Source organism: Lynx rufus, unplaced genomic scaffold, assembly GCF_022079265.1.
Source record: "Lynx rufus isolate CCGP_SWC_20201006 ecotype Redwood Valley unplaced genomic scaffold, mLynRuf1.p SCAF_3, whole genome shotgun sequence".
Lineage (NCBI taxonomy): Eukaryota > Metazoa > Chordata > Mammalia > Carnivora > Felidae > Lynx > Lynx rufus.
Window position 1 is genome coordinate 29,770,736 of NW_025814845.1, and position 15,792 is coordinate 29,786,527.

At 35.8% G+C, this 15,792-nt stretch overlaps 1 protein-coding gene across 1 annotated transcript in view; it reads right to left on the reverse strand.

Moving 5' to 3' along the window:
* The window catches only part of RFC1 (replication factor C subunit 1), an 85,380-nt gene that overhangs the window by 31,333 nt on the left and 38,255 nt on the right, over positions 1–15,792 (reverse strand). Inside the window, exons 5-6 of the mRNA XM_047090376.1 lie at positions 2,288–2,520; positions 1,079–1,156 (exon numbers count right to left, since the gene is read on the reverse strand). Coding sequence (XP_046946332.1) covers positions 1,079–1,156; positions 2,288–2,520 — 311 coding nt within the window. The remainder of the gene's footprint in view (positions 1–1,078; positions 1,157–2,287; positions 2,521–15,792) is intronic.

Here is a 15,792-nt window from a genome sequence, read left to right on the forward strand (position 1 = left end):
CCATCAAATCATGTCACTTCTGTATTCAACACTCCAATGGCTTCTAATCTCACAGAGACTAAAATCCAAAATCCTTACCATTTCTTTTGGTAGGTTCCAAAGATTTATCATGACTTACAGGATTTTCAAACTCAAATGTTTCCACCTCAAGAAAACTACTTGCTTTTCTCTGTTTAGAAATCTTCCTCCAGGTAGTCAGTCCTATGCCTCACCATTATCACCTCATTTTGTTCCCCAATGTCACTTCCTCAGAGGGGCCTTCCTAACCCCTCTATTTAAATAGAACACTCATAATCCCACTGATCACCCCAAAACTATCTATCCTTTTACTTTTCTTCACAGCAGTTATAATGATAGGACATTTTTTTTAACTGCAGTATCCTTAACACTTAGAACTGTGCCATGCACTCAGTACGAGCTCAATAAATACTTGTTGAATGAATATAAAAAGTTTACAGCTCACGAGAGCCCTCTGAACTGGAACAGATTTAAGGGTCATCAGCATATACATAGTACTTTTAGCCACAAGAGTGGATGAAATTGCCCATACTGAAAAGGAAAAAGGTATGACCAAATTAAATTATTTTAACTATACTAAAGGAGGCTTCCACTCAAAGAAATCTAATAATAAATCTTTAAATAATTATCTCCTACTCTCATCATTTATCTTTTACATAAATTTAGAATTTTAGGGGTGCCTGGATGGCTCAGTTGGTTAAGCATCTGACTCTTGGTTTCGGCTCAGGTCATGATCTCGCAGTTTGTGAGCTGGAGCCCCCCCATCAGGCTCTGGGCTGACAGTGTAGAACCTGCTTGGGATTCTCTCTCTCCCTCTCTCTGCCCTTCCCCTATTCACTCTTTCTGTCTCTCTCTCAAAAATAAAAATACACTTTTTAAAAAATTTTTTAAATAAATTTATATTTTTATATATTAGATTTTAACTTATTTTACACATAACTCTTACAATGAGAGTCAATTCAAAATTAAACTAGAACGATCCTGATCATTTGGCCTGAGTACACTAAACAGCAAGGCACAACATCAAGCTGTTAATGATACCTAAACAAAATGTCAATACCTCTGCATCCTCATCAAGTTGCAATTGCTTGGCGATGGCTTCATCATTTAATCTGGAATCATCCACATTTTGTGAAGGCTATATTTCAAAGATAATCAAGCAAGATCAGATAAACCTTAAGTTAAAAATAAAGTACTTTTTCTCGACTGTAGCTAATTAAATACACCAATGAGCAATAAATTTATCAGTTATAAAATAGTCTCAATGCACACCAGCCAGAAGATTATGTTCATAGCTACTCCCTGACCACATGCAATTTCCTAATGAGCAAATATCCTACAAACAGATGGTTCTCACTTAATTCTATTGTAATGTTCAAAAGAAGTAACCCCAAAAACCTGCAGACTAACATCTTGGCTTCAGAAATAGTCCGGAACATTGGCAAACCAGTATGTGTGACTGGTTACATTTGTCCTACAGAGGCACTAATGCAATCAACAAACACACATCATTTGGCAGGCTTTAACTCAGGAGACTATCTTCACTGTAATTTATGTGTATTTGTTTCCTAAATGTTCAGAAGAAAATGATTCCAACATCAGCCAAAGTAGAAAGATCAAAAGTATAACATAGGTAAGCTCTGTTTATAAGTTATATACTTACAACCTCACTTGGGAACAAACTTACTGTCCAATTTTGTCTGGCTGAAAGTCAAAGGCAAAGTGAGTTTGCATTCTCTCTCTCTCTCTTTTTTTAATGTTTATTTACTTACTCTTGAGAGAGAGAGAGAAAGAAAGAGAGAGAGAGAGAGAGAGAGAGACACTAAGCAGGGAAGGGGCACAGAGAGAGAGAGACAGAGAGAGAGAATCCCAAGCAGGCTCTGTGCTGAGAGCACAGAGCCCAATGCAGGGCTCGATTTCACGAAGCATGAGATTATGACCTGAGCCAAGATCCAGAGTTGGAAGCTTAACCAATTGAGCCACCCAAATGCCCCAAGTTTGCATTCTGAGTATTTAAATTCTAAGCATTTCAATTTATTCCTATGATTTAAATGATCTTTTCCCACTTTCATATACAAAAAAATAAATGTGTAATATGCTAAATTCCTTATCCTCTAAAATGATGGCAGTATGTTTTATCCATAATCACAGGAAAATTATTTTCATTAAGAAAATATGCTGACCAATTTACAACATCCAAATTTCTTTTATTAATAACAATAAAGGGGTACAAATCCTGAATATTCTTGCTTGAATGCCGAACACTCACCTCTTTTCTTTTGCTTGCTACCATCTTCTTATCTGATCGTTGGACACTTCCAGTTCCAAAATAATCAAGCACTGATGTGGGGGTAAGTTTTATTGGTGATAAAGGCTTATTCTTGGTCTTAGTGTTTTCTTCATTCTTTTTCTTATTCGATGCTCCAAGATAACTATTTGTAGATCTTCCATTCTCTTTTGATTTAGAGGCTGCCTTCTTACACATAAAGTCATCTTCTTCATCTTAAATGGAATATAACCAAACATTACTTAATAAAACATTGATTCTAATTATATAAAGCAACCACTTCCACCAACTTTATAAAAACTACTCTAGAGCTATGGAAGGCTAATGATTTGTTTCTTCCTATCTCCTAAATTCAACAGTCATCCTTACATTTACCACTGCCATATATGTATTAAACCATTTCCACCAGTTACCACCCCAGAGGACACAAATAGATTTATTTACTCATGTTTTCAACAAATATTTACAGAGTATCCATTATGTGCTGGCACTGAGGACACCTACAGTGAATAAAATATTCACTGTATTTATACAGTGAATTAAAAAGACAAAATCCCTGCCTTCATGGAGCTTGGAGTCTAGAAGAGGAAACAGATATACAAGTAAACATATGCTGTCAAATTATAATTGCTATAAAGAAAAAGTAAAACAAGATGAAACAATTCAAGAGCAATGAGGGGGGTGCTCTTTCAGACATGGTCATCAGGGAAAGCCTCTTTGATAGGCAACATTCAAATAGAGTCTGGAAATGAAGATACCTCAGGCAATGAAAACTCAAGAGCAAAAGGCTTAAAGTGAGTGAGCTTGAAGGTCACTATGACTGCAGCATAATGAAGGGGATACATCACTAGAGTTTCAGTGAGAGAGGGAGGGGTCAAATCATGTGGGATCATGGAAAGAATGTTAGGTTCTATTTCAGAATAAGAATCCACTGGAGAATTTTCAGCAGAGTAGTGAGTGATCCAACTTAAGTCTTATCCTTTGGAGAACACACCATCAAGCGGAAAAAACAAATGCAGGAAGACCATTTTGGAAGCTCCGGTTGTTCCAGAAGAAATGGTGATGCCTTGAACTAGTGTTATTTGCAGAGGTAATAAGTCGTCAGAGTCTAGCTCTATACTGAAGGTGGACTGTCCAGCAATATCTAGCCATTCATATAAGACTTTAAATACTTTTTTTGGTTACGTTTTATATTTCTTTTAAAAAGTTCTCATTAAACATCTAGTTTAAAAGTCTTTCTAAGCTTTCTAATCTTTCTAAAATGCTTAGATACAACAATGTACCTCAGAAAGGCCTAAAAGACATGGGGTTTTTTTTTTGGTTCAGTGATTCACAAGATAAAAAGCTCTTTTCATTGGCCATTACCAATAATAAAAGAAATCCAATAGAAAAATCTGAAAGGCAATTGTGAAGACCAGGTCACTGTGTGGGTGGGAGAGTTCACTTTATAAGTCTGATGTGCAAGGCCACATATAGGTGAGTCACTTCCTCTCAAGTACTCCCTCATTCAACCAAGAGCATTTGCCATGCACTGTGCTATTCCTACGTGGTTGCCACCTCAAAGAGGAACGTACCCACAATATGTAAAAAAAATCAAAAAGGATTAAAGGCTTACTTTCTAATTATTGTTTAAAGTTTATTATTTATTTTGAGAGAGAAACAGAGCACACGCATGCCCACAAACAGAGGAAGGGCAGAGACAGAGAGGGACAGAGAGAATCCCAAAGAGACTCTGCACTGTTGGCACAGAGCCCAACATGGGGCTCAATCTTAGGAACCATGAGACCATGACCTGGACCATGATCATGAGCTGAGCTGAGATCAAGAGTCAGATGGTTAACCAACTGAGCCATCCAGGTGCCCTACTTTCTAATTATTGTATTTATACTAAAATGAAACTACAGAGGTGCCTGGGTGGCTCAGTCAGTTAAGCGTCCAACTTTGGATCAGATCACAGTTCCAGCCTGGCATCGGGCTTTGTGCTGACAGCTCACAGCCACCTACCGCAGATTCTGTTGTCTGTCTGTCCCTCCCCCACTCACACTCTGTCTCTCTCTCAAAATATAGACATTAAAAAAAAAAAAAAAGTAACCTACCACTTAAAGCAAATTCTCTACAAATGAATTGTTCACTACAAATTTCCAAAGAATTTACATTTCACACTACCCTCCGAGGGCCTGGATAATCATGAATAAATTTATAAAATGGCTCCATACTCCTCGCCACCAACAACTGGACCAGGAGTGGACACTTGATCAAGATGGAGGCCAATCTTACCCTTGATCAGTTTGCTAAACTGACATATTTACACTAAAGTGTTAAGGTTCATTCCTGCATTCAGAGAGAGACAATAGCTTAACAAATTGCATTTTGCTTACAATAACCTACGTTTTTCACGATAAGCAGGTTTTAACCTGCAAGCAAAAGATTTTACTTAAAGCATACTTGTTTTATTTATCCTCAACTATAGTCAATCTACCTTCAAGCTTAAAATTTTCATTTGTAAACTTTTTTAAGCACATCCAAGGCTTTATATACTTAGATTTCAGTTTAACCATTGTTAACAAGAGTCAGCCAGCTGACCAGGTTCAGTCACTCACATATCTGTTCTCCCCACCTGACAATAGGACCTTGTCTGTCACTGCCAGATGTGGGAAAAGGTGTCTGATTCAGATCGTTTTGCAAAGGAGAGGTGTCATTATCACCATTCCACTAAAGTACAACAGCCACGATAATCACCCATAATAGCCCTGATAACCACTAAGAATGTAATTTGAAACTCTTTTCTTTTTCTCTAAGATAACAACGTAATGAATTGTTATATTACAAAAACCCAAATAATATTTTATAATTTAGGGGCGCCTGGATGGCTCAGTTGGTTAAGTGTCCAACTTCGGCTCAGGTGATGATCTCACGGTTCGTGAGTTCAAGCCCCGCATTGGGCTCTGTGCTGACAGCTCAGAGCCTGGAGCCTACTTCAGATCCTGTGTCTCCCTCTCTCTCTCTGCCTCTCCCCGGCTCAAGTTCTGTCTCTCTCTCTGTCTCAAAAATAAACATTAAAAATAATAATAATAATATTTTACAATTTATAGCTGGTTTATTTTAAACCCCTAGACTCAGTTAAGCTGTAGCATAACCAAACCAGTGGCATTCAACAAACTATTCTACTTAGCAGTCAAAAAATATTATGCAAATTATGCAAAGTGCCCTTAAAAGAAGATTCAAAACAAGACCAACACTGCTGATACCCTGGCTTTAATTTAATAAAAATAACCACAACACTGGAATCTACAAAGTGTAGACAACCAATACATCTCCCTTAGAGAGTAAGTGCAAAAGTAAAAACATATTGTTTTTATAATATGTATATATAAGTGTATATAAGACTTCTAACCTCATCTGAGAGCTTATTAAATTTTATAATTTTCACTTGGTGAAATTTTCACTTTAAGTTCAACAGCTGTATTTCTGGGCACGAGGGATTACCTTCATGAAGAAAGAACAAAATTACATTGTCTCTGCAAAATGATAGTCCTCTACTAGATCTCCCTTTCCCCACTTTAAAAATGCCAAAAGCAATAACATTCCATTTCCACTACACCCAGCCATGCTAATAAGCAGCATAACAGAAAATCCCAGAATTAAATGGACCATGTCAATCACTGTTCTTCTGTTACAGTTCTTCCCTAATTACTTCCTCACTATCTAAAATGTTGTATTTGTCTTTAAGAACTCACTTCAGACAAGATCAATCACTGCTATTTGGTATAGCCCCAGAAAGGGAAACAATGGTATTGTAGATACTTGCAATCCCTAGTTTAACCCTTTCTCCAGCAATCTCATAAATATTTACAGCCAACAGGTTAACATGAAATTTAGTGAGATCAAAAATTTCTAAGATTATCACATTAAGGGGCGCCTGGGTGGCGCAGTCGGTTAAGCGTCCGACTTCAGCCAGGTCACGATCTCGCGGTCCGTGAGTTCGAGCCCCGCGTCAGGCTCTGGGCTGATGGCTCAGAGCCTGGAGCCTGTTTCCGATTCTGTGTCTCCCTCTCTCTCTGCCCCTCCCCCGTTCATGCTCTGTCTCTCTCTGTCCCAAAAATAAATAAACGTTGAAAAAAAAAAAAAAAAGATTATCACATTAAAATGACTGTTAGCAAGGGTGTAAGGAAATGGGACTTTCACATACATAACAAGCAATGGTAGTAAGTTGTTTAAAATCTATAGAAGACGGTTTTGCAATATGTACCAAATCCTTACATATGTATACCCATTAATTGGACCCAGTAATTCCACTTCAATGAATTTAGCCTTCAATAAAACAAATGTCTTCAAGCTATAGATCCAGAATGTACTATACCCAAACAGACATATTTTTTTACATATTTTCATAATTTCTGAATAAAAATGTAATTACACATGGATTTTTAAAAAAATATTATGGAGGGCTCCTGAGTAGTTTAGTCGGTTGAGCATCTGACTCTTGATTTCAGCTCAGGTCACAATCCCAAGATTGTGGGATAGAGCTCTGTGTTGGGCTCTGAGACTGCTTAAGAGTCTCTCTCTCTCTCTCTCTCTCTCTCTCTCCCCCCCCTCGCCCCCCTCCTTCACTATCTCTCTAAACTAAAAAAAAAAAAAAAAAAAAAGATTTTAAAGCTAGAAGTGTTCTGAATAAAATTTCAAGTATTTTATATCGTACTAGCTAAAACTGCATACAAGGCCCCTTTTTCTGTACTAACCACAAAATAAATAGCTCTCCAATCCCCTTGGAAAGTAGGAGAAATTCTAGTGAAATACAGTCACGAAAAGAGAAAAAAAGACTGGCTTGCCTGATTTGACACTTACTTAGTACTCCATGATTTATGCACTTCCCGATAATATTCCTTACAGTTATGGGAAAAGCTAACACCAAAAAAAAATAAACTCATGATCCTAAGCATAGGGGTATTTCTTATAAACACAGAGGATCATCAAGAATACAGAAAAAAAAATATGGTGTTCTATAAACTAATAGGCATATCTGAAAGCATTCTGTCCTCTTACCTTGATAAAGGCAGAAAACCTGCAGAAAGCAGCAGTGCTATGTCTTTGTACTAGGACTTCTGAACTAGTTGTCTTAAAACTCCTATAGCCTTTAGTATTTCAAAGGCTACACCAATACATTATTGAAAATGAAGGCAAAAGAGGCCACAGATGAAAACAATGCCATCAGCTGCTTGCAGAAGACAGTCATTTTAACAGGTGTTGCTGTGACCATCCTCATATAAAATAAATATTTTACAATCCTACACAGTGTGCACAAATGAAACATTCCAAATAAAGTTATCATTGTTTCTCTTTTTTAACATTTGTTCTTATTTTTTAATAAGCCTAAATTTGTTCTTGCATTGTCAGAAGCCAAAGGCAAACTGTGTTCTCTTCTGCCCAGGAACGTATAATACGATAATGATAAACAGATCTAAGTCCAATTTCTTAGACCTAGTTGAAAATCACGGGCAATTGAACACTCAGAATCTCCCTCCAGGATATCTGTCTCCTTATAAAAACACCATTTATTTTTATTTATATACAACACAACCTCAAAAGTAGTAACAATCACCAAGTAAACTAGCATTATCCAACATACAGCAGAGGAATTGCCTGGGAGAGAAGATTGCTTTGCCACTCTGAGTTAGATACATTCATTTGTTCAGAAAGGGTAACAAATCAGAGAAAGAAAATAATGTGCAGGTCTACACAGAAACCTATTTATAAGCCAAGAAGGAAAAATATCTAATTATGGAGTTTATCCTGCTGAGACCTGGGGATTCTGATTTTCCTTCCTTCAGTCTGGAACACACAGAAACCAAATTAATGGAGATCATGCTAGACAGATCTGGTTATAGAGATTAAAAATTATTTGGTAACAACTAGCCAAAAACTGAAAAAGGAATCCGAGTTTTTAGAGTCTTTTTCTACCAAGTTCTTTTTCAATACTTTCCTTGAGTCAAAAACCCAAACTGTCATTTTGGTTTTGGAAGTAGAGAAAAGTTCAGAAGCATGCCAAGTCTTCAATATTTGTTAATTAAATGGATGGAAGAGAAACTAAACATACCATCTTTGCACCATTTATGTGGTGAATCAGACATTCTGTACTCCAGTATAATTAAATAAAACCTCTGTAACTGCTCATCTTTAATCAAGAAATTAAGAGAACACATGATTTGATTCATTACCAACAAATCCTCTTAGACTCAGACTTTGTTATATTTTTTAAATAAACCCATTTTATCATTTGTGAGGTGTAGTGAGGTGAGTAATGATAAACAAGAAAAAATGTACTGGCTTGTACTGTGATGTCATCCACCACACGGTGCCGAGTCCCTACCAGAGCAGCAAAAACCGTCCATGGAAAGTCACAGCTGGTTTCAGTTACTAAGAAAACAGAACACAGGAAAAGAAAGTGGAACATTTTACCACTTACTCTCCTTCTATCGCCACTGGATCTCACAAAAAAAGAAAAGTGGGTGGAAGGAGGCTTGGACAGTAGGACACAGGTACAACACCCACAACTTCTTACAATTTTCAGGTATGAAACATGCAATACAAGGAAACCTGATTGGCCACAAAGAGTAAAGGGAGCAGCTCAGCAACACAATTCCCCACTTCCATTCATATTCCACTTCCCCACATGTGGGAGGAGGTAACAATGCTGTCTCAGTATTAATGCCAAATATAAACCACTTGTATATTACTTCATTAGTATTTAGTTATTATTTTCCTAATATAGTACTACTTCCTTGGCATTCTGGAATACAATCCTGTGTCTCTCGTGGTTTCACAAGTGCCTGATAGCAAAATATTGGGTTACAAGAACAAACAACAGTCTGTTCATTTTTTTTAATGTTTATGTGAAAGAGAGAGAGAGAACACGAGCAGGGGAGGTGCAGAGAGAGATGGAGAGAGAATCCCAAGCAGGCTCTGTGCTATCAGTGCAGAGCCTGACATGGGGCTTGAAACCATGAACCATGAGATCATGGCCTGAAACCATGAGCTGAAACCAAGAGCCGGCCGCCAAATGGGCTAAGCCACCCAGGCGCCCCAGTCTGTTCATTTTCAAAGATATTTCAGAATCTCAATAATCATTCCAGATACTCCAGTGCTCCATATGCCACTTAATTCTTTTCAAGTCTCATAATACACACTATTAAAATAGGACTGAAGAACTAGGAGGCAAAAAAGATTGCAAGAAAGCACCCAGCTCTTATAAAGATGTTTCAGTTAATGTGAATCTGTAAATAAAATTGCCAAAGCAGTATCAATGGCCTTTGAATCATCTATAAAATGGAAGAAATCGCTAAAGATTAAAGATGAGAAATGGAACCCAAATTGCCAAAAAGAGAAAGGCACATTTCCAACCACAGAACTGTAGAAGAGGAAAGGTCTGGTGACAGTTCTGTGCAACGGTATCAAGAGGAAGACAAAAGGAATATTCAACAGAAGAAGATGGAGTTCCCAGAAACAAACAATGCTGACCTAAGCGCTTATTTATTCTATTAAGTTACAGGACTAGCAGATGAAATAAATCTAGAAACAAGGGATATCTCGAGTTCAACAAAACATTCACCAATTTCTCTTCTGATTGGGTAAACCAGGGTTTCCAACATCTACAGTAGTAACATTTGAGCCAAATAACCCTTTTGAAGAGAGCTCTCCTGCACCCTATACAAGATGAAGAAATACAACATAGGTAACAGTGATTATTAAGATCTACAAGTAATTCATGAGAAACAGAAGAGCTATATCCAAGGTGCTGATAACAGATCATGTCATTTTGGAAAAGGTTTCTTTACCTGTCTCTTAATACAAAACAAATTTAGGGGCGCATGGGTGGCTCAGTTAGGCATCTGACTCTTCATTTCGGCTCAGGTCCTGATCTCACAGTTTCATGGGTTTGAGCCCCGCACGGGGTTCTGTACTGGCAGCGCAAAGCCTGCTTGGGATTCTCTCTCTCCCTCTCTCTCTCTCTCTGCCTCTCCCCAACTCACGTTGTCTCTGTCTCTCTCAAACTAAACTTTAAAAAATGAATAATTTTACCAATGATTCAGAAAGAAATACAAAGATATGTTTATCAAATTTGTAGAAGGTATGAAATCACAGGATATGAAAAAACAAGTAGATGAGGGACATGCAAAGAACTACCGCATTCTTCCACAGTGAAACTTTGTGTAACCTTAGATTGAAAACTGCTTCTGAAAAGTCATCTCTCCTATTAGGTAGATTTGAAGATCAAATGAGGTGAATATGAAATATAAGCCATATAATGAATAATGCTTGAAAACTGCTTCTGAAAAGTCATCTCTCCTATTAGGTAGATTTGAAGATCAAATGAGGTGAATATGAAATATAAGCCATATAATGAATAATGCTATTCCATGAGGTCAGCAAAAGTGTTTTGAAAAAAAATCTATAGTAGTATACAAGATAAAATTTATTTTATCATTCTGGTAGAATTCTTCTCGCCTTGCACTCTGGACAAAAGTCTTGTTTCAAATAAAGTAAGAAACTCCTATGTAAAAGATGCTGTAAGCAAGAAAATATGAGCTACAACAGTAGGCAGTATTAAGCTGGTATAAATCTGTAAAAGTTTTTAAGTTGAATTTTTAAAATTTTCTCTTTCTATAATATGTATGAAAGTAATGAATAATGCGTATGAAATAGCACTATTGATTTCTAAGCTTCCACATTATTCTCTCTTTCTGGTATACATAATACCTAAATCTACAAGTTAAACTCTTCTAAAACCTTTCACATTTATCTCGAATTTCTCTCTCTAGGAAACGTTTCCCAAACCTCCAAAATAGAAGTTACCTCTCCCATGCCTGAATATCCTCAGGAGACATTTTTATTGCTGTTAATTTTTTCCTTATGTAATTTTTATATAAAAGACTTATCTCCCCAATGAACTCTACACCCTTGAAGACTACATTTTATTCTTTTATCTATTTCATAGATTATCCAGTACACTATTATGTACATACAGGATATTTGTTGAATAAATTAGTGAGGATTTAATATTGTTAAATATTGTTAAATAAATGACTGAATCAGGTTACAAAAGCCTGGAATCTAATAAGGTAAAAATGTAAGAGTTTATTTCAGAAAGAAATCTAATATAGGTAAGTGTTAAGTCCCCCTTTTGGAACCTGAAAACTGGAAAAGACCTGACGGAACAGCAGTATTTATTCAAAAAAATATATTATTAGTGGTGTTTTTATCCAGAAGATTAATAAAAGTCAAAAGGAAACTAAAAATGCTGCTGGTAGGGGTGCAGTGGGAACCTTCATAAGAGCACTGGGCCCAGAAACAGAAAGTGGAAGCCCTATGTACTCTTCATAATATAGGCAGCTAAACTACATTCTTAAAATGAACCTCAAGAAATACTCCCCTCTTTTAAGTGATCATATTCCTCATTGTGAATGGTTCATTTATTAAATATATTACATTACAATGAAGCACAAACAAGTACACACATCAATAATCTAATATCCAAAATAAGAGCATGAGAAAAATTAAATGCATACTATTAAATTCCATGTAAAAGTTTAAAAGATGAGATAGGAATCTTTCTGTATTGAGACAAAGAGGCAGAAAATGAGGAAGGGACAAGGAGGAAGACAAGGAGAGGAAGGAAGGGAGGGAAGGAAGGAAGGAAGGGAGAGGGAGGGAGGGAGGGAGGGAGGGAGGGAGGGAAAGAGGGAGCCAAAGACATTAAGTTATGAAAAAGCAAGCTACAGAATTTTATAATAAAATGCCACTCAAATAAATACAAGTGTGTATATATGTACACGTGGGTGTGTGTATATATATTTTATTTATATAGCTATATAAGGCAAAGGGATAGATGAGAGAATGAAACATTGTCATCTGAATTGTTTACTTGTCTTTCAGTGAGAATGTGTTAATGTTTTACTCAGATAATTTAAAATAATATTAATCTAAATACTTTACTCATCCTCCAAAATGATAAATTTAGTTTCTTTATAGAGTCTTAGTGCACAAATCAAAATTAATTTTTGAACAAGTATAATCAAAGAAATGTAACACACAGTTCTTAGTTCTTAGTTTCCTCTCACTTCAAGGAAATTTTCCGTCTCAATCACTTTGGTTTCCCTGAAAATGTCTAAGAAAAGTACTCTATCCTTACATAATCTATTCCCATTTGTCTGGTAAACAAAACTATTATGTCTCTAAAAATCAGCAAAAGAGAATATTACACACAGAGCAGTATTTTCTGCTACTATTTTCCCAAGTCACAGGTCGCCAATATTACATGGTAAACTGGAGAACATTACATTCCCAATTTTTTCCCACTTAACATCTCCCAAATGATTATAACCTCAAGAGCACAGTCTCTGGAATTATGTGCTCAATTAAAACTACCAGTCATAAACAACTTTCAAGACAGGAAAAAACCCCCATCATTTTCAGCCAAACAGCAGCTCCTGATGAAACTGCATAATAAAAGGTCATCTTTGCCAAACAAAACTCAAGGTCTCTCACTTCATTAAACAGCTAAAAGTAAATATATTTACCCAGTACAACAAGTATTTGGGTTTTTACCAACTTACAAGAACATTTTACTAGAGTCAGTGGTTAGCTATGAAGGTATTTATAAGCCATTTTTTTCCTTTTCCTGTAATTTGGGAGGTTGATGTAATCAAACTACTTTAAAAATCAACAGAAGACATATTTAATCAAAATGATGATGAAAAATATGTCATGGAGCTAGACGATAAGCCTAAAGATCTGTAAAACAATATAGCCTAAACAAATGTATAATAATATAAAGTAAAAGCACTTGAATGAAGCAGGCTATTTTCTAAATTAAGGTTACATCCTAAATGTTTTCTCATTGTTTATATAGCCCTGTGCAACCAGAATAAAATGTGAGCTACATATGTAGTTTTAAACTTCTCATAACCATATTTTAAAAAAGTGAAAAGAAACAAGTGAAATTAACTGTAACATATTTTATTTAACCCAAATAACCACATTTAAAGAAAGTGGAAAAGAAATAAGTGAAATTAAATTTAATGATATACTGTATTCAACTCAATATATCCAAATTATCATTTCAACATGTGATCAATACTAAAAAATTATTAATGAGACAATTTACTTCTTTTTGTACCAAGTCTTCAAATCTGTACATATACTTACAACACTCTCAGTTGGGCCAGTCACATTTCAAGTGCTCAACAGCTACAAGTAAATAGTAGTTACCATACTGACAGTGTATATCCACAACATTAAGTGAGTCAGATACAATTTCTAAATTTCTGAAGCACCGTTACATAATCAACAGAAAGTCTTAAGCAAAAGCAAAATGTTTTTATTTTTTAGCATAGTCTTTAAAGGCAGACGTAGGGATAAAATAAAGTTAAAATGTAAGAATAACAGTTAGTACTTATTGACCATTTACTATATGCCCAACCCTGTTTTAAATGCTTTTCAAGTGCTCTGCTAGCCCCAACCCCCAAGTGAGGAAACTAAGACACAAGGAAGGTAAATGAACGTCATCTCAGGCAATCTGATTTAAGAGTTTCTGCTCCTAAACACCACAAATGCAAGAAAAACACCAAACAAAAATTGGTATATGAAAGATAAAATAAGGAATAATGAAGCAAAAATTGTTTCTTTTGTTATTAACAGGTTTTTAAAATTAAATCATTGTCATATAATCCTTTTCCACAAGAGGTTCCAATCCCCAAATAAACAATACAATTTTAGGTTAATCTTATACTTGCAATATAAACATTTACATTTATAATGTGAATATTTATTCATAACCTGGTACTGAACAACTGTAGTTTTAGCTTTAAAAAAAGTAAAGAATAATTTTTAAAAATATCTTAAGGTGATGAATTTCCCAGTTTATTAATTTCAAGAAGCTGCACTTTCTTAAAACCCATTATATTCCTGATTTTATTATGGACTTCGTTTTAACAGTTCATTCTCTTATAAAAGGAAGAAAAAGTGATTATTTTCTTCCCATGAACCTGTAATTTCAAAGAATAAAAAAACATGAGAAGACAAAACAGGCATGTTTTAATTCTAAAAAAACAAACAAACAAACAAAAAAACAGAATACTATGTAATAAATACTGAACATCCTATTAGATGGGTACATCACACCCCAAATTTCCAACTAAAATAAGGGGACAATGTTTACTTTCACACATACATGCCACCAGCAGAATGACAGAAACATGGATAATGCTCATTAAAATTTCAGATAAAGTGCTGGATATCTCTTCAGAAAATAACATTTGAAAATACCTGGCCTGAAATAAATGATCCCATGTTAAAGAAAATCTGTGATCAGAGCTTAAATTGTCTGACCCTTCTGTGTACCTAAAATCACAAGATAAGGATAGCCAACTGATCCACAGTTGAAGGCCACGGCTGTCTGCACACTAACTTTGACGTTTCCAGGGTGTCACTGGAAAGCTCGATCACACCACCTTTGGTTACATAATAAACCTATCACCATACGTTTCTAGTATCCCTCCCACATATTCAAAACTTCACAAAGGTGGCCAGATCTCAGAGGGGGATCTCTTAATAGAAGAGTGCATTTGCACAATGTGCCTAAGCAGATATTTAGCAATAGAACAAAAAGGTTAGAGTCAGTCGGCCTCTGACGTAATGAAGAACTATCTCAGCTTACCAAAAAGTTTACAGAAAATACATTCATGTTATCTACATTTTGTTTTTGATCATTTGAATAACAATCAAATGTCTCTGAGAACCTATACAAAGCTATTTTTATATGCTTCAGACACTGGGTCTGGCCCTTTCCTATGCACCATCCCAGTAAATCTCTCCAACAAGCCTATTCAAGTAGTGTCTCTACTTTATAGTCCGTGAGACTCAAACAACTGTTAGATGGCAACCGAGGATGGACCCTCAGGCAGGGCTTCTGACCTTCCAGGCTAAGATTTGTTCTACAACACAAGGACTTTCTTTCCTGTTTCATTCCCAACTTACTGAACAATTTATCTACCATGAGTACCCACATACTTTCAAGTAACAGCCCATACACGTAAGAAAAATTTTATTGTTACTCGTATCTTCAAAAACCTTGACCTTTATCTGCAAATTCCAGTAACATTAAAATCTTAGAGGTGAATTGTAGATCTCAATAAAGCTGTTATTGAAAAAAAAAAAAAAATGGGGGGTGGGGGGAGTGTGCCTGGCCGGTTCAGTAGGTAGAGCGTGTGACACTTGATCTCAGGGTTGTGAGTTCAAGCCCCATGTTGGGATACCAAAAAATTTTTTAAAAACAAACAACAAGTCTTTAGCATGGTAATGACATCAACTCTCCAATTATCCTAATAATACTACCAAAGATAATCCAAAAACCTAATCTGTAACTCATTTCTCAAAAATGTTTATAAATCAGTCCCTTATATTGCTAACTTAAGTCTCTCATTACTTCACCC